Source organism: Stegodyphus dumicola, chromosome 5 (genome assembly GCF_044657685.1).
Source record: "Stegodyphus dumicola isolate Sdum_Otavi_A_Nest chromosome 5, ASM4465768v1".
In the NCBI taxonomy this organism is placed as follows: Eukaryota; Metazoa; Arthropoda; class Arachnida; order Araneae; family Eresidae; genus Stegodyphus; species Stegodyphus dumicola.
In genome coordinates, this window is record NC_140772.1 from 62,128,906 (window position 1) to 62,156,783 (window position 27,878).

Consider the following 27,878-nt stretch of genomic DNA (forward strand, 5'->3'; position numbering starts at 1 on the left):
CCAAAAGTTTTTCTTGCACTTCTAGAAAAGGGATGTAACATGATTAATGCTCAGTAGAGTGACATGCTAATAAAGAAAGTGAAGTTGTTTACAAGAGCAGATTTACCATGTCTTGAAAATTGGTTTTTCTAAATTGTCTTTCTCAGTTGTATAGTATTTATAGTTTGTCGAATAAAAGGTAAGTTTTTCTTGATTTTTCTACCCTTGGGCAATAGAGCCAATGGAGAAGTTTAAACATTTCTTGTTGCTCAAATTGCTTCATGCTAAGTATTAGCAGCATAATTGTCTTAAAATTATTCTCTAGATAGAGCATGAGAGAAAGTTTTTGCCTTGCTTGAGAGCAGGAATTGTTTAGTGAAAACTGGAATTGACTGTTCAAGATAAAATTTCTGTTGAATGCACTACAAACAGATATGTAAGTATAATGAAAAGAAAAAAAGTTTATGAAGCTGCAAAGTTTATAAAAGTACATTTTAGATTATGTCAAACGCTGGGGGCAAGGCACATGTCTCCCCCCCCAAAAAAATAGTAAACTGATAGCTTCAGAAACTTTTAAAAATGTAAATTTTGTGGGAAATCATCAAGTTTTCAGAGAATGCATTGCAGTCAATTTCAAGAGAGAAAGAAGTCATGCATGCATTCTTTTTTTTTTTTTTTTTTTAAAGTCAGATAAATTAAACATTGCAGGAATCATTTTCTAAGGAATGCGAAAGAAAAAGTCTCTTGCAAATGATGGAAGTGATTCTTATAAAAAAATTATAATAATAATGTTGTATTTTTTATGATTTGAATTGTAATATTGCAAAATTTGCCTTATGATTGTTATACATAATAGCTTAATTGTGATTTTGTTCACATAGTAACTGTTTAAATTTTATTACAATAGATTCGTAGTGCTTGGTATTCCTTGATTAGTTGTCTGTGCCGTGTCAAGCATGATGTTTTTGCTGAAATTGAAAAAAAGCTTGTAACTGCAATTTTTAGTTGTCTTTCTGAAAGTGATCCAGTAGTTGCCCCTTCTGTATGGGAAGCTGCATTGCACATTATAGTTAAATTTGAGGTATGAAATATTTTTTATATTTCAAACAACAACTTACTGTATTATTAAATTTATAAATGTATGCATGTAAATCATTGTATCTACTAAAATTTACGCTAACAAAATAACTCAAAGGCATATTGAAACTCTTAAGAGGCTTTTCACATTTGATCTTACATTCCAATTATCAACAACTTTTATGTTATTGTATTAGAGATTAATAATAGGAAAGAGATAAAACTGTGGGGGGGGGAAAGTGGAAAAAATTATATAGGAAGATATTTTAATTTCTGAAGTTGCACACTATAAGCTTCGCATGCAGTTAATGTGGATATAGTGAGTTTATGGCGTACATACTTAGCACTTGTGTTATACAGCATGTTATAATAAATAGTGAAATTTTTTACATTTGGAAGATATCTGACCCCAAAGCTGCATTCATAATTAAATGCGATTAGTGAGCATCTTGAAAATTATCCTGTGTCATGACTAGTGATTTCTCTCATGTGTTCTTGATTGAAGGTAGATCTGATAATCTGCAGTGCTGGATAACTGCCAGAGTAATTTCTGTAGTATGTTGTTAGCATTTTTAACATGCTTCAGTACATAATTTTGTATGTGTCATGATGCATGATTGTGTGATACACACTCTGTATTATGCCCAAGACTCTGACATTTATAATTTAAAATTTTTCATAATTTTAATACTATAGAGTAGACTAACTAACGGATGTGGAAAAAATTGTAACAGAAAATACCAAGTTTGAATAGCATGATTGTGTGAGTGAATGAATGTGTAACATCAAAGCTTACAGGTATGATAATGTCACTGTCAATATTATATTGATTTCAGTTGTTGTAATGATGTCACATTCAGTATTTCAGATGTACTCAAATCAGTGTGCTGATGTTACTTGCACATCTTATATGAGCTCGCATTGTTTGTGATTCTTTCTTTTACCAAAAACTGTTGTCATCATAAATATACTTACAATATTGCTTTCAAAGTTCTTCTAAATAAAGACAAAACATATCAAAGAATGAAAGAGTGGTCATGTTTACTTGCTTCAGAATTTCCAAAGAAATCAAGTGTTGTATTTTGTGTGCAATTGTGAATTTTCAGTCATTTATGGTAATTTCATTTTGCATGTGTAATCTAGTAAACACCGGGGCTACATGAAAATAAAATCTGCATTGAAGGCAATATAATTTTTTCATAAAAATAATGACAATTCTACTATAAATGTAAACTTATTATAAACATCATTTCTGGTGGAACACAAATTCCATTTCATGTGTTGACCATGAAAATTCTTTATTTGGATCAATGTTTTATGATTTTGCCTTAGCCAACAAAATTGCAAGTGGATGGTCTAAAGTACATGGTGGATTCTACGAGAAAGGAAAACGTGCTATTTGCATTAGCGAGGGATTGGCAATTCAAATTGCAATATCAGTTCTGTGAAGTTATACCTTGGTATTGTTTCTTTCTACAGTAATAGTCCTACAGTAGGATCATTATTATTGTCATAGTTGAAATCCACCCATAATTCAGGCAAAGGAATTTTCATTGCCTTGAACAGTGATTACAACTGTATACTTTAGGGCATTATGTCTTGGGGAAACAAGGAAGTCCATTTTGTCCCAGTGTAAGCAAAGCTGGTTGTGGCTACATCCTCAAGAAAATGCCCATCAACTGTGAATTTCTGAAGCATGCATAAGTTAAGGATGTTTCTTTTAGAAGGAAGCTTTCATTTTTCTTCTGTTCAGTACATGGTTTGATTGTTCAAAAACCTGTCTGTTTATCATTTCATTGATTTTAATGAGAGAAGTTTTTTCTCCTCTTCGAATTGAAGTAGCATGGCACATAGCATTCTGAGATTGCGAGATGAAAGTGGATTATGCAAATTAAAAATAAATTAAATAAATAAATAAATAAAAGTAATGTTAACTATTTTGTAAGTACTTCATAGCAGTGCACATGCTGAAAGGATTTTTAAGCATTGTATGGAAGCATCAGTCTCACTTTAGATTAAATTTATTTTACTAATACATTAGATGCACTGGTGCTGGAAAATGAAATTGTTTACTTACAACACTGTTTCTTTCCAGAATAAGTATAGATGTGAAAAGGTGGTTGCAGCAAAGTGGGTGTTGTGGTCATGGACACGTAACAAGGGGAAAATATCTTAATTAATTTTTAATCATTTGTGTAAAATTGTAAATAATGGGCTTATGTGTAGTGTAACATTCAGTTTCTGTTGTTGAATCCCTTCTCTCCAATCTGGAGAATACTTGAGTGTTGCAATCATAATTCAGTTAATTCTGTTAATATATTCATAATTCAATTATGCATGACTGTAACATCTATAATTTAGTTTTGCATTATTATATAATCAAATTAAGAGGAGGGCATTCATCCTGAAAGATCGGCATATTTAAATGACATTAGAGTGAAAAATAGAATATAGACATAGAATAGACTATAGATATATAGACATAGAATTTCTATGTCATAGAAATTCTAAGACTAGTAATTTGCATTGATCAAAGCACTACCCATTCATTTCTGAAATCATCTCACTATGCATGTGTTGGTAATTCTGTGTATTGTTAAGAGGAAGGCATATGATATGATCATCTTATTGTTTGAAAAATGAAAGTGCTATTAATTATATCATAGTTATAAAAAATGCCTGTTTTTTATGGCTGTGATTAGTACCCTGACACACTTGCATAAAATACCTGTGTTATATCATTATTAGTTGTTAATGTTCTTGGGTTTTATTCAATATGCTTTAATGTAATAATCTCATGAAAGAGCTTATTCTAATCATCTGAACATAAAACTATAAGTTAGCACCACATAACAAGCTTACTTAAATTTTGTTATTAGATGAATGTATGTTTTATATATTTTGTATAGTAAGTTCAGCAAAAAATCAAAAGTTCTTTTTATGCATGAAGAGAAATTCTTATTTCCAGTAAGAATTCAGTAATTTTGTGAATATTTCTTATCATATACTATTTATATTCATTCAATCAATTAATGTTGTTATGAACTGAAATGAATATGACATTTGATGATAAGCATTGGTTAAATTGCCATTTTTGCTAGATTTCTATGTGCAATTTTATTTTTTGCTTCAGTTAAATTTGGTAAGCTGCTGGCATTCCTTGAACTTAATTTAAATATCCATTGACAGTTGATGACTTAAAGTAATCAGCAGAATTTTAAGATATTCTTTTTCCTTTATAGAATTGCTGGGAAGGAATAGATATTCACAAAGTAGTTCTTCCTCAGTTATGGACACTCTTAAAACAAGGTGGAAGAGGAAATGCTCATTTACTCTTTCCTTGCCTTTTGCCTTTTCTGAGCAAGTTTCCAAAACAAGTCGTTGAAGAAGAAAGCTTTTTACTTCAGTTTTTCTCATGCTTAAACCAAAGGTCAGTCTTCTGATTTTACTTTTTGCAGTCTTTAAAATTTTTTAAATTATGTAATACAGGAAAAAATATTCAATTTTAATTTTTTTTCTCCTGAAATTCTGTAATTAATATTCTATTGAAATATTTGTGTTAGAAAGCTGCTTTACCCAAACTTTTTCAGTAAGTGGCACACTTTCAGTTTTGTTATTTTTTCATGGTACCCCAGTTGCAGTATTTCTATTACAATGTTAATCCACAGAAATGAAAGCAACATTTTAATGAAGAGGTATAATTTTAATTTATAAGAAAGCATACAAATTAAGTATGATTAAAAGAAACCTTGGTGGCAAATTAGAAAGTCAATGTGACAGGTGAGCTTGTTGATCCCTGTGCAGTTTTTCAAATTGCAGAAGTCTTAATACAGCTGTTCTTATTTTTTTTTTTTTTGCTCCATACTGGTTTTTAAGCAATATTTGGTCCTTATTCCAGCAGTAGCTTAAAATTTATCTTTGCATAGAAAGGATGTCACAAAGGGAATGAGGATCTTTAGAGCATTAGAACTTTAAATTTGGATACTCAGTTTTGATTAAAATCCAAAATTCCAATAAATATGAACAATCAAATTTAATTTTCAGAATGTTATTGCAAAAGTGTTCAGTTAAACTCTCTTTGTCTTATGAAGTAAAGTGCCAGGCTACTTGAGAATAAAAAGAACCTTGGATCAACATAATTTTCTCTACATTATCTTGTGCAAAGTATTTTGGGAACCCATCATTGAGTTTTGAGAGATGTTCCTTGAAAAGGGACATTAATTTCTCTAGAACAATGACTTTATTAGAAGTTGTCAATTGGTACACTGTAAAAAAACAATTTTGAACACCACTGTCCTTCAGTTTTCTTATCCTCAACTGCAGTTTTTTCCTAAATGCTTAAATCTGTTCTACAAATTTCGAGATGTGCATATGTTTCCTTGTAGAGACATATTCAAGACATTTAGTTTCTGAAATATGTCACACTAATATGCTAGTTTGAGCAAATGTCTGGTTCAGCAAAATACATTGTGATCGTATGACCTTCCTCATGCAGAAAAGTGTGAATTTCTTGATGCATCTCAAATGCCTGAGACAGGATGTTGCTGCACGATAGCCATCATAAATTGCAATAGTAGAGCAAGGTTGTGTGTTCAATTTCCATGTCCTTAGATAGCTGGTTTTTTTTTTTTTTTTTTTTTTTTTTTAAATCTTGCATTTAGCAGTCTGGTTTTCATGTAGTTTACTATGTCTGTGATACATTCAAATACCAAATTCAAATGAAGACTAAGCATTTTCAATGCAAATGCTTTCCTGTATTTCAGATAGCATGTGATGTTTTACTGCAAATAAGCATCTGCAATAGTGACTGAGCATTGATCGAATGTCATCAGTATGTACACTGATGCACTATTTCCGAACTAAATCATTTTCCATTATAAACTTGTCAAGCATTTCGAAGAAGTCAAGCCTATGTGCTTCTAATGATGTTCTTACAGAACAGATCTTCAACAATAATATTACCATCCTGGAAGGGTACATAACTTAAAAGATTTCCACCTTTGTTATTGTCAGTAGCCCTCTCTGACAAATTTGACCCAACATCATAAAATTATTTGCAAACTGAAAGAACTAAGTGATAGAATGAAATGGTGCTTTCAGAAATGAAATTGAGAACAAGAATTACTTTAGATTTAAGGGAGAAACAAAAATGTTGAAAGTATAATTTAAGTGGAATTGAATGAACAGCTGAAATATAAGTATTGAAAAAAAAAACTTAAGAAACTATTTTTTTAAGAAATAGAATAAAAATTAATGAAACATATTAATAAAGATATAATAAATGAAAAATATGGCTGAGTGTCCAATGCAAGTCCTGTCACCCTGTGATGCAAAGCCAGAGGCGCTGCGGCACATACTTCGATCCCTGGCTTTAAAATAATTGTGACACAGAAAATGTTAAAATGATGAAAGTATGGTGAAATATTTGTGCATATGCATAGTTTTGATGAAAATGTAATATATTTACATTGTATTTTTAATAATAGTGTGCCTCTTTCAGTTTGATATTTCTGAAATTAATACTAAAACCAAGTTATTAAAAAAGTTTTGTTTAAAAAAGTTTAATACAACAACCTATGTAGAAAGAGAAACATTTGCATACATAAAAATTAATGAATTTAATTATATATTCAACTACAGTTTCTTTTGAAAAATGTAAGTTTACTGCTAAATGGTTACTTGTCTTCTGTAGCAGCCTTGGCAAGAAAGTGGAGCTTTCACATTTCTGCATTGTTGAGAAACAACCAGTTACTGATTTGCGCATGTGTGAAAAACAAATAGTTAACAATGTGTAAGAAACAAATGGTTAATGATTTAACTGGTTTTTCATAATTGCATTGTGTCAATATAACTGTTTCTCACTATAAAATGCTAATTATGTTTATTATTTTCAATGTTTCAACAGTGGGGAAAAGAAGCTATAATTAATATTTTTGAAATATTAACAGCAATTACTGAATTGTGTCCACTAGAAAGAATATAAAAAATTTATTTTCCGGTATGTTTATATATTACATATATGTATATTTTAATTGCTAAAATTATATTAAATAAAATGGTATTTATATATTATCCCATCAACCACCCAAGTAGCGCGATTTAGCATCAATTATGGTGACCACTTCCTGTAGAATTCCACAGTAATGGTTGCCAGTCATTGCCGAAATTTCTTCTAAGGTTCATCGGGATAATATGAAAGTACCAAGAAAAAAATAAATAGAATTTTCTGGTATGTTTATATGTATAGTTACTTTAAATAAATTGTTTATATTTAAACAAATTGCATAATAGTATTAAATATAATAAGCTCTGTTTAATTATGTTGTTGTTTTAAAAAAATTGTTAACAAACTGGCATTAAATACTAATACAATTATAGTAATACAAATTTATGTTAATTTTTTTGTGTATTATATAAAGGTAGTCAAATTTAAAGCGACCTGCAAAGGCATTTCAATTATGTAATTTTTGCAAATACTATGTTACGAAGATTTTAAGATTTTAGTTATTTGAAATTTGATATTTTCATTTCCATTAAAAACAATAATATAATGTTGGAAAATCTGTAAATGTAGTTAATTAATTTGGTACTTACGTATTGTCGCAACCAGGTTGGCGCTACTTGTAAGTTTATGATGCTAAAGCAAAGTTTAAAGTTTAAAGAAATTAAACATTTAGCAGTAGTAGCAATGAAAGCTCCCTGAGATATGCTGTGCAGACATTGAAGACAATAAAAGATTTTGAGCTTAACCAATTTATTAACAATATAATAAAGAATAAAAACACACAAAAATAAATGTCAATAATATCAGAGTCTTAGGAAAAATATAATATAATCATCATTCATCAAATAATATTTTTACCTGGTCTCCAAAACACTGGCATTCTATACAAACAAAAATGTCCTAAACAGTAATTATGCGGCCTAAAAATAAAGCTGGCTACCCATTCAATAAGTCCATAATCAATGGTCAAGAAAAACACCTGAAAATTCAAATGAAGTTCTTGAAAACACTTAAAACCGGCCTAACTCCGTTTGCACAAGGAATCGTCGCCGCTCACGTATTTTTAATTCCGCCTTCATTGAAGAAACATGGATGCCGCCCACGGCAGTCACTCACATGGTAGCCGAAGAACTTTATTCTGGAACCATCATCTCGCAAACCAGAACCAATGCACTTTAATCACCGGACTGCATCCATTCTTCTGAAGGGGCTGGAAACCGCTCACTCAAATGCCGGGAAAGCAGGAACTAGAAGGGTTGAGCCAGAGCGACGCGAGATACTTATAGCAGAAGTAGGAATGACGTCATCTCACGGCAACCAATCAGCTTTCGGCACGAATCGGCTTTTCAGATAACGTAACATCATGTTTCGTTTTTGCATCTCAATTAGGTTGAAACAGTCCGTTCTCAATGCAAACAGTGGCAGCAAGAAAAAGAAGTAGAAGTAACTACTGTATTACATTAAAATAAGGACTAAACTAAATAAACATTTCAAGGAGGAGAGATGATGCAGTAAAAGGTTTAAAAATAAGCTATATTTTCCAACAGTTTGAGTAAAAAAGTATGAATAGAAAGAAAATGTACATTTATTAATTACAGATAATTTTTAATACAGTTTTTTATATTATTTTGTTTTAAAATATAAAATAGCAATTAAACCCTTCCGGTTTCGAATTTGAATAAGTTGCAGAATTATTTTTTCGGCGGAAATCTTTTGGCTATTGCTTTTAACACTGATTGAAAACCGTATTCGCCATAACCATGTACACGTCGACTTATTTTTACTTAAAAAAACATCCCAGAATTGCACAAAAATGGCATTGCGCACACTCTTGACTTTATCCATGTACACTGCTATTTTCTCATAAATTACAAAAATTTGCACGAAAATGCAGGAAAATTTTGTGAATCTCCACATGCTCTTTTTACAAAACTACGTATAACACATGTAGGGTTGCCGTAAGTAGGGTAGCCAAATTTGGCAATTTATGCGAATTTTGGCCTGGTTACGTTAATACGTAAGTACCATTAATTTCTAGTGTGATAAAAATCGTATTAAAATATTGCAAGATGCAGATTTCTTAACTTTTATTTGTACTTGCCAAAAAATGTTTTCAGTTTCAATAAACTTATGTCAGGGATATTTAAAGTTGTTGTGTGTCAGCAATAGGTACAATATAACTTTAAGTTTTTAAGTTTTTTACAATGAGTTCTTAACAAAATTTTAAAATTGTAGTTTATTTTATATTTTATATCATAAATGCCATTAATAAAGCAGATTTCTAACAACTTATGAAAGGTTATCAAAAGTTCTAAATTGAAGCCATCATCCTCTGCATCCAAAAGGAATCCAGTGATTATAGTGAATTCTGTAGCAACATATAGATTTCAAGTTTAATATTTAGTACTTCAATAATTTTTGTTGTGATTTGTTTCTGTTTATACTATTTTATACATATTCTTTTTAGCTGAAGTTTATTCAGTAGTAAAGTTTTGATTTTATAAATTAGAAACAGCAAATGCTTTTTTTTTTTTTTTTTATGTAAAAAAAGAAATATTTGCATAATTTCCTGTATTTTTAATTTTTGTTAATTTTTAATTTAAAAATGTTTAATGGTAAATTCTTCTTTGAGGTTTTAGACTGTAGTTTTCAAATTACTTTTTTTCTTCAGTCATTTTCATCTTCATAGTCATCTGTCCTTTTGGACTGTTGATGAAGGCAATGAATTTCATATTAAATTGCATATCTGGAGATTTGTTTTCCCAAATAAAGGCCTGTGAGGATAAAGTCTAAAAATATCTAAAAAGGAGAAAATCGTAAAATATCAGCATTTATAATCCTATTATAATTAGATGCCACAGGAAGATAACAGGGTGACATTTGGTTGTTGCTGTTAATTTTCAGTTTCCAGTGGAGATGTATTCTTTTTGGTGGTGTAAAAAGACATATTCTCCTATCTTTATTATCTGCTGCTGGAATTTACTCTTTGGGAGGGGGGAAAGGGGTGCCCCGTTGATTTCTGTCCATTTCGTACCTCCCTTTTTATGCGTATGGGAGAAGATAAATGACCATGGCTAGAATTTTAAAGATCTGAAATAAGGTTACAGAAACTGTTTATTCTTTTGGAGGAGTCCAGTTCCTGAAATCAGGAAATAAACTGAAAATTATGTAAATAAATCAAAATTGTCTGAAACAAACTTTAACTAAGGGAAGGTATGCGAAGGAGAGAAAAATAAGATTAAATAAGGTACATGTAAAAAATATATGCAATAAATAGTGTAATAATGTAACTTTTTTTCCGATTTGTATTACTATACTCATGTGTTTACTGCATTTATTATAGCCTTAAACTTGAAGGAGTAAGAAGTTCACCAATGGAGTGTGATGCAATTTTAACTGCATTCATGGAGTGCCTTACATACATATGTTTTGTTCATTTTGATAATAAAAAGTTTGCACCAGAATTTTTAGAAAAAGTCATTATCAACCAAGTAAGTACAGAAAATTTCAGTAACCTGCTCATGAAAGGACCAGGGTTCTTTAGAATGTTTTCCGAATTTTGTTTATATTTTCCCCTTTTACTCTAACTGTACTTTTCCAAATTTTACTGTAAATTTAGATTATTTGCATCTAAACAACTAATCAAAACATACTCATGCCTCTAGAATTATTCAAGAAATATTAAACTGTTATATTTTTAGAAAGAGTTATATGTAAAGAAAACAATGTCAGTACAGCAGAAAAAGGGATACATGCTGGAGAAGTTTTTTGAAGTAAAGAACTCATCATATTATATTATACAAGATGATTCAGAAAGAAGTATACACTTTCCAGACGCTGTAAAACAGTAACAATCAAAGACAATCACCACACACCTAGATGTACTCTTAAAATTTGTGTCTTACCTCTCACAGAAGTGACATAGACACATGGATGTCATGTGATCAGTCAGTCGAAATGGCGGGGTCTGCAATGGGAGAAGGCCTTTTGTGTTTGAATCCGCAACTGCTGTGCACTGGCATTTTTGATCATGATTCGGAAAAGAACCTCCAACTAGAAAATCTTATCAGTGACATGAAACATTTAAAACTACGGGCTACTTGTGCTAAAGTAATGGATGACTGACTGTATCAAAAGAAGTCACCGATAGAGTTTGCACCGCCATTCAGCGAGGCCCATTAGCGGCCGAGCCGTAAAGTCGCTGAACACCTGTAGTTCAGTCCGAGGTTCGAATCCCACGAACAGCCTGGCTGCATGGGTGTTTTTGTGGTTTTCCCCATGTGTAATGTGTATACGAGTGTGTGTTTATTTTTCATGAAGAAACTGCCATGGGAGCCACACTTCTGTATATGTTAACTCTTTGGCTGATGTCAAGTTGCAGAGCAATATTGACAACTTCCTTCTTCAGAGGATGGTGCATCACCACACTGGTCCATCTACGTGTGAGTTTACCTCGATGAACATCTTCCTCACCGAAGGATTGGAAAGTCCTCCACGAAGGCATCCCTCCCCTTAAGCAGATAGCCCTAGTGTGCTTTGCCGTAATTAAATACACCACACCACTGCCATTCAGCGAAGCTCGAGAAAATCAAAGCAAAAGTTGTGTTGTGAAGTGTAGATATCTTAGCCTGCTGTCTGGAGAATTTTGAGAAAGAAGCTGAAAATGATTCCATACAGTCTGCAGGTGTTATTGCACAGGTCAGTAATAGGATATAATACTTGGTAACTTTATTTTTAATGAAAAGTGGACCTGCATAATCCAGTCCTATAACATCAAAAGGATTTGCATTTTCAATCCTAGATGAAAGTAATGGGGCTATGACTTGTTGCATCGGTTGGGAGTTATAATGCTGTCACAGTACACAGTTTCTTATAACCTGTTTTTACATTTTGTCTAGATCTAATTATTCAGTATTTTTCACAGAGGAAGGTGAGAGTATTATCTGGAGCTGAATGAAGAACTCGTTCATGGGCATCATGTACCAGAAGATCTGTAAAATGAGTTTTTAAGGAATAATTGTAGGATGCTGCTCGTGAAAACATAAACAGGATTTTTGTAATCTTCTTCCTAGAATCAAAACTCCTTCCTCACTTAGAATTCAGGTCATAAATTTTTAAGCTTTTTTCGATATCAACTGTCCAGACTTTAAATTATTAATTTCATCAGGAAAATGTTCATTTTAAGCTTCTTGTATCAAATATAATTCTGCAGCAAAAAGTTCTGCAATCAAGGATCCTGTTTTTTTGTCAGTTTTATTTTTCAGATTGTGAATAAATCTAAATATCCACACAGTGGAATTTTTTGTGCCTATATTGAAAATTAACACTGAATAAATACCAATATATGCTCAAAAATAGTATTTTTCATATTGTTCAAAAATAGTATTCAAATCATACTCCAGGTTTATTATATGTTACAAAATTCAATTCTACAGTGAAGTGAACAAGATCAAAAGTGGAAAATTACTAAACAAATATGTGTAAATAGCAAATGTAGTTAAAAAATGATATTACAAAAATAAAACATTAATAATAAATTAAGGATTAGGTATTTTTAGTTTTAATCAACTATTAATTTGTCATTATGCATTATTGTTGCCTTTTTATTAAGGAAGAGGATATTTAGTAAAATATATATTCAAAAAACAAACCAGCAACAGCCAGAACTTAAACATGTATTTTATTACCACCATCTGAAGTATGTTAAATCAATTTCTGTTATATTATTTTAAGTGTAAAATTATTTAAGAAAAGTTAAGATACGTATTTGAAATTAGGAAATGCAGTCGATGAAGGGCAAATCGGATATACATATTTATTTATTTAAAACCAAATGATATAAGCCTTCTGCAAGGGGGGGGGACTACGTTTCATTTTCTCTCCTCTTAAGGGAATAACAGCGATAAGTGGCTTCATGTGGCAACCATTCTGTCTGTAGATAAGGACGACTTTAGAGACGTAGTGTCAGCTGTGCAGTGGCTTTGTATGTAGGAGGTACTGCTTTACCTCGATGAACATCTTCCTCACCGAGAGATTGGATAAGCAGCGGACTGCAACATGCCACTTATCCAATGGCCAGCCAGAAGTCTTGTCTTAACACCTTGTGATTCCTTCCTGTGAGAGTACCTAAAGGACAAGGTATTCGTCCATCGCATTCCTGTCGATCTAGTGAAGCTGAAGCAGCGTATAACAGCTCCTATCGATGGACGTGATTCAGATACCTTAATATGTGTATGGATGGCATTGCATTACTGGCTCAATGTATTCTGTGTAACTAAGAACATCTGTAACTGTCTCTAACAAAAATTAAAATAATCCAATACAATTCTGTTGCAGGTAACATATAATATCTTACATTTTTCTTGATTTATAGTGCATTGAAACTGTATACTTCTTTATGAATCACCCTGTATGAAAGTTTGGTATAATTCCATTATCAGGAACTGCAAAAAATTTCCAAACTAGTGGTGATACCAATGATACCAAAAATAATTATAGTAAGGAAGGAAGCATAATAACAGATAACTATCTAAGAATATTATTTTATTTCAGATGAAATTATATTATATAGTAATCATATTAAATAATTGCAGTTAAATGGGCATATTTGCTAGATATCTGCATATATTTTGGCTGCGGTTTCATGCGGTCTCGATAATGGAATTATACCAGGAATTTTTATATCCACCAGCAAAATTACTTTCAAAGTAAGTTTTATATTTTTAAGCAAGTAAATACTCTTTTTACAAAAATTTTAGCAGTAAAATTTTCCCTAACATGAGTCCTTATACGAATTTTGCCTTATATTTTGCTCTTGAGTAGTTGATCAAAAATATTATTAGAGGCTATAAAGAAGTGCGGAATTAAAATTTCAGATTTACTTAAAGAAAAATTATTTCTTCTTTATTCAGCTTTTCTTTACCATGTAAATACAAATAAAGTCTCTATTACAGTACAAAGTCAGAAATCCGGACTTGTCAGGACTTCTGCGATTCCAGATTTGGGATTTTTCCACATATTAGATCATCAGTTTAAATTTAATAAGATTGCATGTAGAAATTAGAAAATTAAAAATATGAAATCGTGATTTATGAAATAATGAAGTATTTTTTATGTAAAAGGTATCAAAATTTAACAACAAAAAAAAAAAAAAAAAAAAAAGTATGTATTTGTTTACCCTATTAAACATTTCTTTCAACGTAAGTTGCTTCGTTTTTTTTGCAAATACTTTCTCTTTAATTCTGTAGACAGACATAATCTCTTGTTTACATTACATCTAGTTACATTGTTGAAGTCCTGTAACTGCTATGTCGAGAATTCTGACTAACTTGTTAATCGAAATTTTCTCGTCTTCAGTAACTGGGCTGTCACTTTCTTCACTATCGGTAGCAATATTTTCTGGATCTAGAACCATACTACAGATTTCGCCATTCATTAATAATTTATTGATGATTGAGAAGCATTGTCATCACAATGAAAAACTTCTTTTATATCATCTTCATTTATTACCGCTTCTCCACATTTCTTTACAAAATCCATTAATTGGAAAATTTCACCTTTGTCTTACGATATACAAAAAAAACCCTTTAAATTCGCGGCTATCACCATCAAATTTAGCTATCGTCCACTATACATATTTGGCAATACATCATGAGCTTGGCGACTAACGACAAGTTCTTCCATTAAATTTTATCTTGCTTCTATCGCGCACTGATACAATTAAACGTTAATTGTATTAGTTTAGCTATTTATTAGTATTATGTCTATTTCTTGCACATGCTTAAGGCTTATCAGAGTTCTGAATAAATAAATTCCTACATATACTTAAGTTTTACTGAGGGCCGGTGCTAGATATCTTACCGCCTGATGCAGTCTCTGTGGCTTGGTGCGGCCATATGAGCCTTGGAGCTGGTTCTGGGTTTATGTGAATAACAAATCAGTTATATTATAAGTGCAAAGCCAAATAAATGATAAGAGATAATTTTCCAAACTATAAAAAATTCAATTTTAAAGTATATTATGTTTGATGCTTCATCTATAACATAGTGTTATTTTGAATAAAAAATGGTATTTTAAAGATTTTTGTTTCAAAAATAATTCTGTTAATTAAGGGGAAATATGTTTATCTAATGAATTTCTTTACTTGTTTTAGATTATTCCTACTGTGGACTCTTCATTTTATGATTGTGAAAGTACTCACATTGCTGCATCCAAATTGTATCCATTATTAGGTGATTTAATTAAAAAAACTGAACAGAAAATTCTTAGTGAAAATGAAGGAAATTCAGAGAACTATGCTAAATGTTTGCAAGTTTTTTGGGACAATATCATTGACATTTTGTGTAAAATTTTTGAAGAAAAACTGAAAGAAAAATGTAGAGTGTCAACATATGTAGCTTATTTCTTTAATAGTATGTTTTCATCATCTACAGTTATAAGAAATAAGAAACCAAAAGTTAGATTTGAGGATGAAGAGAAAACTGATCAAAATGAAAGCATTGCTTCTAGTAACCAAACAGCTGTTACTATGGGAACATCATTCACAAGAGAAAACCAAACTTTTCAGTCCATTTTAAGATTATATGAAATTCTGTATTCAAAAATTAATGCAGAATGCAATATTTGTTACTTGAGGATTTTTGGAGAATTAGTAGCTTCAACTATAAACAAAGAACTTTTTAATGAATTTTTAAATACACACATTGTTCCAAATGATGATGAAAAACTGTTTGTCATTTTTTGCCAAGAAGTGATTCTGAAATGGGCATCTGCTAGTGAAGGTGATTATGCTTGTATAAGCTCTATTGTAGATATTATCTTTTGCATTTGTTGTGTTACTGAAGAAGAAGCTGTGGCGATACTGAATAGTTGTTGTAAGGTAAATCTTTATTTGTTGCCTTGTACTTTTTTGTAATATAATATGTTTTATGTATAGTGCATACATTTTTCTCAAAATATTAATTAAATAAAATATTTATTAAATATTAAAAATCAAATTTTCATTTTGGCTGGGACTGAAACATAATAAGCAAGTGAGAATAAATCGGAGGAAAAAGATATTAAAAAAGGAAAATAGTTTACTTGTGCGACTATTGTGCTGGTAGTTATGGGTCACAATATCAATGTATAAAATATAAAAACTGCATTTTATAGTTAAATTTTGGACTGCTGCATCTGTGCTGAGTAATAGCTTGTAGAATAATAATGTGGAGAAGCTGATGTTTCATATTTGGTACATCGTAGATAGAACTTGACATCATTTATGAAAATGGTGTTTCAGGTCTTTTAAAAGTCCAGCAAAAATATTTCTTGATATATTTTGAAAGTTCTCCCAAAATTGATTTGCCCACCAAATTTGGCTCTCAGTATAGAAAGGTTCTGAGAGGGCAATGGTACTTCTTGTGGCATTTGGCATGTACTTCATTTCTGATACCGTGAAATTCTATTTTTCATTACATAGAATGCTGATGTGTGAAGTAATGCCAACATGTGAAAGAATCATATAAAAGTTTATATCAGAATTTTTTTTGGGGGGGAGCCTGCGAGGAGATTTGCAGTGTTATTCAAGAAGAAACTGCAACTGATAAAATATCTGTTGAAAGCAAAAATTGATATTTGAGAATCTATTCAAGTAAAATGCAGACTAAAAAAAATGTTCACTGTGAAGGCAGTGTAAGTCTATTATGAAGTAAATAAATTTGAAATAATTCACATGGCTGTCTCATAAATAAATGCTAACATTTTATATTGTTAGGAAATAAATATTAAAATGATTTTTATATCATTCTTTTCTCTTAACTAATGGCCACATATCACAATGTAATTTCTTATTCATTCAGGTGAATTTGAGTTCAGAAGAGTAAGTTCCATTTCTCTTCTCAATATGTTCTAAGTCGCAGATCTCTAAAAGAAGAGTTTTACAGAGTAACAATTATTCGAAGAATGTGCTCTAAGTTCTGAATCTCTAAGTTCTAAGCTCTGTGATTCTGTAATTAAACCAGCCAGATTTGGCTGGCTGGTTTATTCACCTGGTGTCTTCAATTTCAGTTAATTTCGAACAGATTATTTAGTGTGGATGTATGTCTATATGAGAAAAGTAAGATTCACATGCACTGCTATAAAGCCTTATGTAGAGTTATAAGACTTCATCTCTATATCTCTAGACAGACGTAGTTGCTTTGTTAAACATATGCAGGGAACTACATCTATTGATCATTATTTCTCTGTGTGTATCACATGTACACTGTTATTACTGTCTTATTTTGTAATGTTCATGGCAATTTTTCATACTTCTGGCTTTATTCAGATGTAAATGTATTTAAAATCAGATGTTCAACTAAAGCTTAAATTGTCATTACAAAGGCTCATTATTGGAGACTTAATTTTGATAACAAAAAGTAATGGCTTTTAGTTCAGCTGCTTACATAAATGGTTAAAAGCTCTCCTTCTCAGAGATTCTCCTAGTGGTATTTCAGCACCACAAAAAATTATTTTGATTAGATAAATATTAAAACTGAATCCTGATTGGAAGATATACATTTTGCAAAGTGCTTGCCTTAACTTCAGATAATGCTATGTCATTATTTCCATTTCGGCCCGCCAGCGGCCGAGCAGTAAAGTCGCTGAACACTGGTAGTTCGGTCCGAGGTTCGAATCCCGCGAACGGGCTGGCTGCATGGGCGTTTTCGTGGTTTTCCCCATGTGTAATGTGTATACAAGCCAGTTTCCCTTAGAAAGTCCTCCACGAAGGCATCCCTCCCCTTAGGCAGATATCCCTAGTGTGCTTTGCCATAATTAAATACACACCATTATTTCCATTTCAGAAAAGGATTGTTCAAATTTAATTGCATAAGGATAGTTAAGTTTGTCCTTTGCTTAATCTGTAGAAAAAGGAATCAGGTTAATTACTTTTTGCGTTAACTTTATAATGGAAGAATATACAAATTTAACTTTTAGGGCTTATTTGTAGAAGCTCTTGAATGACTTCATAAATTGCTGTTATCTCAGCTGTGTAAACGCAGAGATGTGTATATGTGTATAGCTTTTATTTAAATTTTTTCATGGTTATACGTCTATGTTGTAGTAATATTGTTGCTAAGTAAATGATCTTTCTCAAGTCTGCTACCTGTGAAGATTTTTGGTTAAGCCTCATAATGTGTTGTTTTGAAACCAGAATTAATTAAAATCATGATTTTTTAAAATTTATTTTTTTATTTGATTAAAAAATCAAACAGCCAGGTTATATTTAAACTATTTTTTTTATTTAAATCGTATTTTTAAAAATTTAAATTAACTTTTCATTTTAAATATTTTCTCTAATAAAAATTTATTATTTTCTTAAGTACTAAATAATATTTTATCTGTTTCTTAAATTTATCTCTTATTAAAATTTATTATACCATTAGCATAATTGATTGCATTATGGATAGGCACAGGCTTCCTTGATGACTGAAAGTGATTTGTTCATGTCACTAAATTTTGAAAGTGTTTTTCAGCACTACAGATGTCGTCTCAGCTGTCAATAATGTTGCAACAAGACATTGTTCTTTTATTCCTATGCAGTTCTTTTATTCTTATGCAGAGTGCATTTTTATTGCTCTTATGTACCGTAATTTCCGGAAGAAAGGCCGCATCAGCGTAAACGCCGCACTCGAGAAAAATGGCGGGAAAAAAATTAAAATTACACAGAAACGCCGCATCAGCGTAAACGCCGCAATAGATTAAATTGCGCGTTACATCGTCGTGGGCCGTATAGATGCAAAAACTCAACCTAAGTCCTGCTATATGACATACCAGTTAAGAAAAATGCATAAAATGAAACCATAACTCAAAAATAAATTAAAGGTAAGAAATGTATAGCTTCTGTGCCGTGTAGAGACATTTTCAAAAATTTTCCGCTCCCTAATTAAAAACTATTCAACAAGTACTTGTACCCAAACTGATGGGATCTGTATTTGGCAGAATACCAAGAAAAATCCATTCATGCTGAAGGGGAAATACATCAGAGTTCACTATTTCGAGGCAGGTGGAGTCGTGTCCGCCTTTGAAAAAAATTGCAGAAAAGGCAGGGGTGGGAAGAGGATGGGTTCTGGAAGATTCATTGAATGGCAGAGGAGAGAGACTATTCAAACTGATGAGAATGTTGATTTGAAAGGGGGAAGAATGTTATTGTTCTGAGATCTCGTTTAGGGTGAATAAGGCATGTTGGTCCATTCAAGGGAAAGAATGTAAACAAAATAACGTTCGCAAAAAGCAACTGAGTGGTGTTTTGTGTGGAAACAGCACCAGTCTATGCACAATGACAAGGCCATCCAAACTATGTACAATGACCATCATAGGAAATATTTTATTTTTAGTGCTCCTAAACGCCGCACCCGCTGAAAATTTAAGTTTTAAACACGTAAACGCCGCGGCTTTTCTTCCGGAAATTACGGTAATCATTATATGTAAAGTTTTTTTCATCAAGTTGCAAACTTTTTATTGCTCTTATGTACCGTAATTTCCGGAAGAAAGGCCGCATCAGCGTAAACGCCGCACTCGAGAAAAATGGCGGGAAAAAAATTAAAATTACACAGAAACGCCGCATCAGCGTAAACGCCGCAATAGATTAAATTGCGCGTTACATCGTCGTGGGCCGTATAGATGCAAAAACTCAACCTAAGTCCTGCTATATGACATACCAAATTTATTCAGATGTAATGGCTTTTAGTTCAGCTGCTTACATAAATGGTTAAAAGCTCTCCTTCTCAGAGATTCTCCTAGTGGTATTTCAGCACCACAAAAAATTATTTTGATTAGATAAATAAAGAAGCCGGTAATCAAGATATAAATTTGAGTAACACACATAACAAATTGTTAATGTACTTTAAAAATTATGTACCTGTTTTTGATCATACATAATTTTTACTAAAATAAGTTATTTTAATTTGTTTATTATTTATTATTAATACTGAAAAATACTTTGACTTAAACTATTATAACACTGTGTTTCAAATAAGGAGATTTGAAGAGTTCAGCAAGTCATTCTTTTATGGTACATGCATAGGTTAGTTGTATTTTGAAATTAATAACAGGTTAATGCTTATATGGAGAAACGTAGTTAGTTGGATAGGAGTTTTGGTATATTATTTAAATCTTGAGTGCCTATGATGTGGAGCAGTGATGCTTTGTGGAAGTTGTATAGCATTAAGAAAAATCTTCAGTATTATGCTTCAGAAATATCTCTAGCTGGGAATGGTAGTCTTAAGCTAATTCTCTGGTATTTGTTGGAATAATTTTTGTTTTCAAATAATATATTAAACCAAAAATATATCTAATAGTTGTAAGCAATGATGTATATTTTGTTTTATGGAAATTTACATATTTAGAAATAAGTGTAAATCTCTGGAAAAAGAAGTCTTTTATTAACTTTGTAATGCATGATAAATTCTGAATGGAACCCGCCCCCCCCCCAAAAAAAAAGTCATTTTCTGTAGTTAATGGAATGCATAGTCTTTTTTTTTTTTTTTTTTTTTTTTTTTGATAAATCTAGGCATAGAATGGGCATTAGTATCTCTACTCTCCATTTAATATATTCATAAATAGTTCACTGAAGCAGTCAAAAAAGTGTTAAATAGAACACTGTTTATCGAGAAATTTATGGGTAAATTCATACTATCTCGTAAAGTAAAACTATTATTTTATCTGATCAGTATAAAGCTTTTAAAATACATACAGGTGCTTCCAACCTTACGAAATTTCTTCAGAATCAAAAATAAAATTAACAAAAAAGATCCAACATGTGATTGCCCACCCAAAAAAGAGTACTTACTGTATATACTCCTAGTTATCGATGATAAACCTGATATCACTTTACAGCACATTTGGAAGGACTTGCCAAACTTAGGGATTATGTCATTACAATGTGTGGGCAGCATCTAGTTCTGCAAAGTTAACTTTCTATGTAAAAAGTGTGCAATTCAGATAAAAAAAATATGTATAATTTACACAAACCTGAATATTATTATAGTTAAAAGGAAAAAATGAAACAATTGCTTATTGAAAAAAAAAATTTGCTGCTGTTGAATAAGTATGTGATACAATTATTTTAAAAAAAAATACTGGCGATTTTTGCTTGGGACAAGGACTAACACAACTTATTAAAAGTTTTCTGGTAAGAAGCACCATGTTTTTCAATGTTTCTTGTAAAGTATTCTCTTCTTTCTTCTTTTGAGTCAATCTCCATTACAAAAATCAGACAGTTTCTGTGCCATTTTTAACAATATAAATGTTTAATATCTTACAAGTTAAAAGCACTTTTATATTCTTCGTTATCACTGCCTCAACTGTCAGATGGCCTTATAAGATCATTCAGTTCTTCATTTGTCATTTTTTGATTAAGTTGTTAACTTTTCCTTTTTCCATACGTGAAAATCCTTCACCACTATTTCTTTGGCATTGTTTTTAATCAAAGGAAATCTTTTCAAATTGATTACTTTTGATCAGAATTGATGCCAGCAAGCATTCAGTGTTGATGAATGAATGTTGAACCCCACATGAATGAAATTCTAACATTGGACAGATTAAATGGAAAAAACAAAGATAATGCGTGTATGCAAAATTTTGTTTCACAAATCCGTGCTCAAAGTTTGAGACAAAGTTTTCAAGTTTGAAGAAGACATTTTTGAAATTTTGAGAGGTTTGCTGAAGTAAAGTCTGCTGTGCACGATACCAAGCAGCGATACATTTTATTTATGATGAAAGGAAACAAAAACCTATTCAGACAAGATCAGACATTTATTTTCTTAAGAAAAACACTTCAGAAATCAGTGTTGCTGTCACATCTAACATGCCAACTTCTTTCACATCTCAAACAGCCTGATCATCACAATTGTTCCCCTTACTTGTCGATAAGTCTTCAGAGGATCAGTTGTTAGAGTTTGACTCATCCCCGTCTATGTAAATATCTACTTTCCTCATCTTCATCCATTCACATGTGCCTTAAAGATAACAGTTAAAGGTACATTCTGTAGAGTAAAGTAATTATTTATTTATAATGTCTTGTACTTAAAATTTTAAATGCGTTATTTATTTTAGTATTTTTAATTGTTATTTAACAGCATTTATAGCTTTTCTTGGCTATTGATATTTTAAATATATGTAGCAGAATTATATAGTTACAATATTTAATTAAAATTTGATGATTTCATTTTAAAACATTTCCTTTTTAAATTGTTATTTTTTGTTTGATTATATATAAATGAGTACATTTTTAATCAAATAAGATTTTCTTTTATACTTTCTAAGGCAAAAAATATAGTGCTGTTAGAAAATATTTTAAAGAAGGGTTTAGAGACAAGTGCTGAGAATGATTACTTTGAAGAATGGCTTAAAAGTTCTGTATTGTCTGAAACAGTTCTGAATATTTTGAAAGAAACCAGAGCATCATTAGATGGCACAACCAGAAATGATGACTGTGTATCTCAGATGAATGTCCTGGGCATTTATTTGACTGCAAAGTACTCTAAAGGTAAAAATTACTGAATAGTTTTGGGTTTTGTGTAATATTAATTAACATGTGTTTTCTTTCTTTCTTTCTTTTTTTTTTTTTCCCCATTAGTGAAATGCATTTAAATCTGTTATTAATAGATTGTAAATACACACACAAGTTGAAGAATTGCATTCTAATTTGCATAATTATTCATTGCCAAAATTTGATTTGATACTTGTGTATTAACGCAGGATTTCTTAAACTGTGGGTTGCGGGACCTGCAGCAGGGGGTCACATAAATTTTAGTAGTTTTGATATTTTTCTAACTTATTATAATAATTTTACAATTACCAAATATTTTTACGCAATGTATCTGAAAATAGATGAAGATAAGACAATACAGACAAGGGGGGGGGAACGTTTCAACGTATTCTTTTTGTAATATAAACATTCATTTTCCTTGCTTTGCACGTGAGGCTGTCATTTCATCTGTTACTTATTTAAAATTTTCACTTTGTTCTATGTCTTAAAATTAGAAATTAAAGTTGATGACCTAAAACTGCAATAGTATATTACAGTACAAGTGAAAAAATTGACAGTTTCACTCATGCTGTGTCGGATTTGTGCAATGCTTATAGGGTCCCACAAAATTTTTATAAATATTATGGGGTCCTGGGGGTCGCGAAAAAATCTCGATGATAAAAAGGCGGGCCATGATTGAAAGAGGTTTAAGAAGCCTTGTGTTAACCCTTTTGATGCAATTTGGCGATTTTTACAGATGGGAAAAAAATAATGCTGTAAGTCGTCATTCAGTTCATATGCAAAAATTTATTTATTACATCTATGCTCTAAATTCAAATTATTTATTTAGTCAGAAAACCAATCAATAAACCTACTAATTACAGGCTGGTTTTTATTTCTTATGTACTTTTGGAAAACTCATGGCAATCAACAGATTTTTAAGATTGACAGTATTTGAGGGAAGATAAACAATACTGTTTTGACTATAGAATATGACATGCTGTATGTTTCATTTGGTGATGTGATAAAGATTTGCTAAAGTATAAAATATAAAATGAAAATTATATAAAATAAAATTATAAAATGAATAAACCAGCATATCCTGTTTTATATTCATTTTCATCATAATTGATGATATGCTCATTAATTACCAGAAACTACTCTAGAAAGTGAATAGTGACTTTGCATTTTTTATAATTTTCAATGTGTTTCTTTTTTTATGTAATTTTTTGCATTTCTATAATTTTATGTTATGAATCAACAAACATTCTCTATTCTTAAAAAGCAAATTTAAAGTTAATTAAGTTTTAAATAATGAAATCTAATTACAAACAAATAAATGATTAATTATTAATTTCTCAAAATTCCACTTGTTTAAATTTCTTTTTAGTAATTCACAACATTTGATTTTACTTTTGGTTTTGACTTTTATCCTTTCCTACATGGATGACGAAACACGAATTGAATAATTGAAGAGTTAGGTTTCGAGGCAACTTTCCCTTGATAAGTTTGTCTCCTGCCTGCTCAACAATTATTCACTTATGGATTTTTTATAACTTTTTTAGGATTAAATTCTTTTTGGAATTATATGTTTATTCATGGATTTTGATGCTTGCACTTGATTTACATATGCTCTCAGAACTTAAATGATATTGTAGATTAGTTTGCAGCAATAATTAGTCATTTATTAGTTTGCAATTAAATTTCATTATTTAAAATTTAATTAACTTTAAATTTGCTTTTTATGAACAGAGAATGTTTGTTAAATTCAAATTTCATTCCTTGCAGCAGTGGCGCAAGAGAATTATTTAAATTTAATTTAACTTTAATATTTATTCTTTTGAAACAGTTATGTTATGAATTAAATGTATTTTTTATATTTAACTGAAAATAAACATGTGAAATTATATTTAATTCTAAATAATACTCATAAAAACAAGTAAAGCAAACAAATAACTACAATTTAAGGATGACAGAACAGTTTTAGCTTAGGCACAGGAAAGTCGTTGATCTCCTATTTTGGGAAAACTCGCATGATGTAAGAACCTGTGATTTTCTGGGATGCTTTTACTGACTGGTAGATGAAATTTGTAATATCAGCAGAACTGATGCTGAATGATGTTTACTGGCTAAGATCTGTAAAATAAACTATAGCTCACGAAAAACTGCTGTTTTCTTGAAAGATTGTTTTAATGGAGCCACAAAGGTTATTAGTAGCATGTTTTCTTGATAGCTAAAGTCTAGTTTCTTTTCTTTTTTTGTTTGTTTATTCTCCCCCCCTTCATTTGACATAAAGGGGTCAGGTACCTGTAAAATAGCAAAAGTATAAACATTATAAAACTCGGTATTTCTGTAACTAACTGTTCATGAAATTATGTATGCTTATTTTGATTCCCTTGACATTGTATTTACTCTTTTATTTTATGTTCTGGCTATTAAAATATCTTAAATAAAATTGGAATGCTTTTTAGTCATTGACATAAAACTGTAATATGTACTGCTCACAACATTATGGATAAGCAAATCTTTATTTATTTATTTATTTTTTATATTTATTTTAGATTTCTTTTCCTACATTAGAAAAATAATGTATGATTAAAATGATGAAATTATATTTTCTTTAAAAGATATTTTTCATATTTTTGGGATGCCATAATTGAGTATTTTTTAGTATAAAAATAAAGGTAATTTCTTAAATTTTTATCCAAGAAGCACAATAGTTAGTTATTTTATACTCATTTAGGTTTTATACAGTTAGACAAAATGTTTTGATTTTTCAGAGAAATTATGCACGCTAGTTGGAAAATTATAGTTTTCAAGAACCTTGACTTAGTTATGTAATTAGCTTAATCCATGTAAATGCATTTTATTTTCTTAATATTAATAAAGAAATATAAAAATATATGGAACTTATACATTGTTTTGTCTACAGTGAAACTGTCACCAAGCAGCATGATTTAAGGTCAGTTATGGATAAGTGTGATGTGTGATGTAACAGCACTCTCGTAACATCTGCTTTTTTGTTTGCTATAACCATAATTAATTCTCGAGAAGCATTTTTCTAGAACAAAGATATAAGTTAATTGTTATTACTGTTTTCTTTTTCTTGCATTTTGGAAAAAAAATATTAAAAATTATTAAAATATGGGACCTGTCTTCTACAGAACAACAAGCGGTAGATTATTTTCAATGTTATGACCATCAAGAAAAAGTTTTTCTTAATGGACACAGTATGGTCACCTGGATGTGGCCTACAAAACAGTAAAAAATTCGAACAGCTACCTGCAGAAAGTTTGCACTCATAGCATTTTTAAGCAGGTTCTCTTGTAAAATTAGAAAACATAATAAAATAGTAAAAATCAAAGAAAGTCATTTTATGAAGTGCAAAAACAAAGCAGCTTAGTTTTTGATTATTTATTAGTTAATATTAACTAAAGGGTCATCATTTCCATCAAAGTTCCAAAGGACTAATTGGCGTGACTTTTATGGAATCTCCACAAACTTTATTGTCAACAAGATAATATGTAAGTACCAAACATATTTAAAAGTTCATAAGCATGCATAAGTACTGCATTCATAACCACCATAATTTTGATTTAGACAATAAAAATTGATTAGTCAAGATTTTCATATGATTTCAAGTTCAATTATAGTTCTAAAAGTTTTTCTTGTCAGAAATGGTAATTGGCCATTTTATACAGGTGCAGTATTTACATAATAGATCAAAAAATTATCTAATTCAGTTAATGTTGCAGATTGCGTTGTTCCTTAATCTCCGAATTGGATCTGGCTTATTGTTTTTTGCAGACTGTTAGAGCAATTTTATAAAAGTAAGCTTGAACTTTCGATTATGTCAAATAGAATTTCCGATATATATTTACTAATATGTAAAGGATCTACAAAGCGAAAGTATATTTCGAAGTCCATTAAACAAAAAGTGGAATTACTGCAAAAAATGGATAAAGTCATATCCTTTGTTTGTGTAACCATTCAGAAATCTGTTTATCAATTTCACGCTGCTCTGCGGCAGGGGGACGCCACGGCACGCAGTGAATTGGAAGTTGATCTGTCATCACTATCCTTATCTTCAGGGCAGGTGTTTTTATTTTATTTGGCTTATAATTCCTTATTAAATGTAGTATTTCATTTCGATGTACTCCGTTTTTGATATGATTTAAATCAAATTCCTCGTCATTATAATTCGCTTCCGATAGTGAAGAAAGTAAAGTAAACAAATAAATATTAAGCTTTTTTTTGTAAATTTTGATACCCTTTAGATCATAATTGTTCTTTATTTCATAAAATACGGTTTCATATTTTTAATTATATAATTTCTGCATGCCATCTTACCAGATTTAAACTGATGATCTATAATCCGGAAAAATCGATAATCCGGAATCGCTGAAGTCCCGACGAGTCCGGATTAACGACTTTTGACTGTATATGGGCCATCTGTAGCAGCAGAAAGATGCAGGGGCAGCTGACATGCTGTTAGTTAGCTACTACATCTTGCACCTAGTAACAGGAAGTGATCATCTGCCACTGGGGTAATCCTCCAGTATCCAGACCTACAGGGGTTTTGATCCCTATAGTAATGATTCCGCAGCCTCTTGAAGACAGTATGATGCACATTCAGCTCTCTTGCTACAACGGATTGCGATGCCAATTGTGTCTTTGGCTCATGTTTTCTGCTTTGCATACAGATTACATGGAACTATTGCTGCTTGCAAACTGATGCATAAGCCTGGCAAGCCCCCTTTAAGGCATTATGGTGTAACTGCTGGAGTGTGTTTTATGATACTATCTCATATGTAAATTGTATGTTTTAATTTATCGTTTTACGTTCATACCTTTTATTTCAGGGTTTATTGTTTATTTTTGTAAAATTGTATGCAGAAACATTTTATATATATATTCAAAGGATGTAATATGAGGAATTTTCTGATATGTAAATGTAAAACAAACCATGTAGCTCTTTAAATGCCAAAAGCTTTTATTTTTTGTCACAACTTTGATGACAAAGTAAATTTTTAGATTTTTTTGGTTTTAAAATACAGGTAATAAATTAAAATTTTGATCTGAGATATTTGCCTCCTCAAGTTAAATTAATGCACCTGTTGACATCTGTGCTCAGCTAATGTTTCAGTAGTTATTTTGAATAATTAAAATTATCTAACTCTATGTATTTAATCAGTATATGTGGTAAAACGTACAAGATAATATGTACTTATGATCTTAGTTGTTAGCTTCAGAAATCTATTGAATGATTAAGATCAATGAACGTTCCTAATTTTTTATGTTATTAAAAATTATAGCCTATATACGAGA

At 30.8% G+C, this 27,878-nt stretch overlaps 1 protein-coding gene across 1 annotated transcript in view; it reads left to right on the forward strand.

Annotated features, from left to right (window-relative positions):
• The window catches only part of Ltn1 (E3 ubiquitin-protein ligase listerin), a 198,853-nt gene that overhangs the window by 41,879 nt on the left and 129,096 nt on the right, over positions 1 to 27,878 (forward strand). Inside the window, exons 7-11 of the mRNA XM_085816712.1 lie at positions 887 to 1,060; positions 4,299 to 4,486; positions 10,404 to 10,551; positions 15,213 to 15,938; positions 22,346 to 22,568. Coding sequence (XP_085672838.1) covers positions 887 to 1,060; positions 4,299 to 4,486; positions 10,404 to 10,551; positions 15,213 to 15,938; positions 22,346 to 22,568 — 1,459 coding nt within the window. The remainder of the gene's footprint in view (positions 1 to 886; positions 1,061 to 4,298; positions 4,487 to 10,403; positions 10,552 to 15,212; positions 15,939 to 22,345; positions 22,569 to 27,878) is intronic.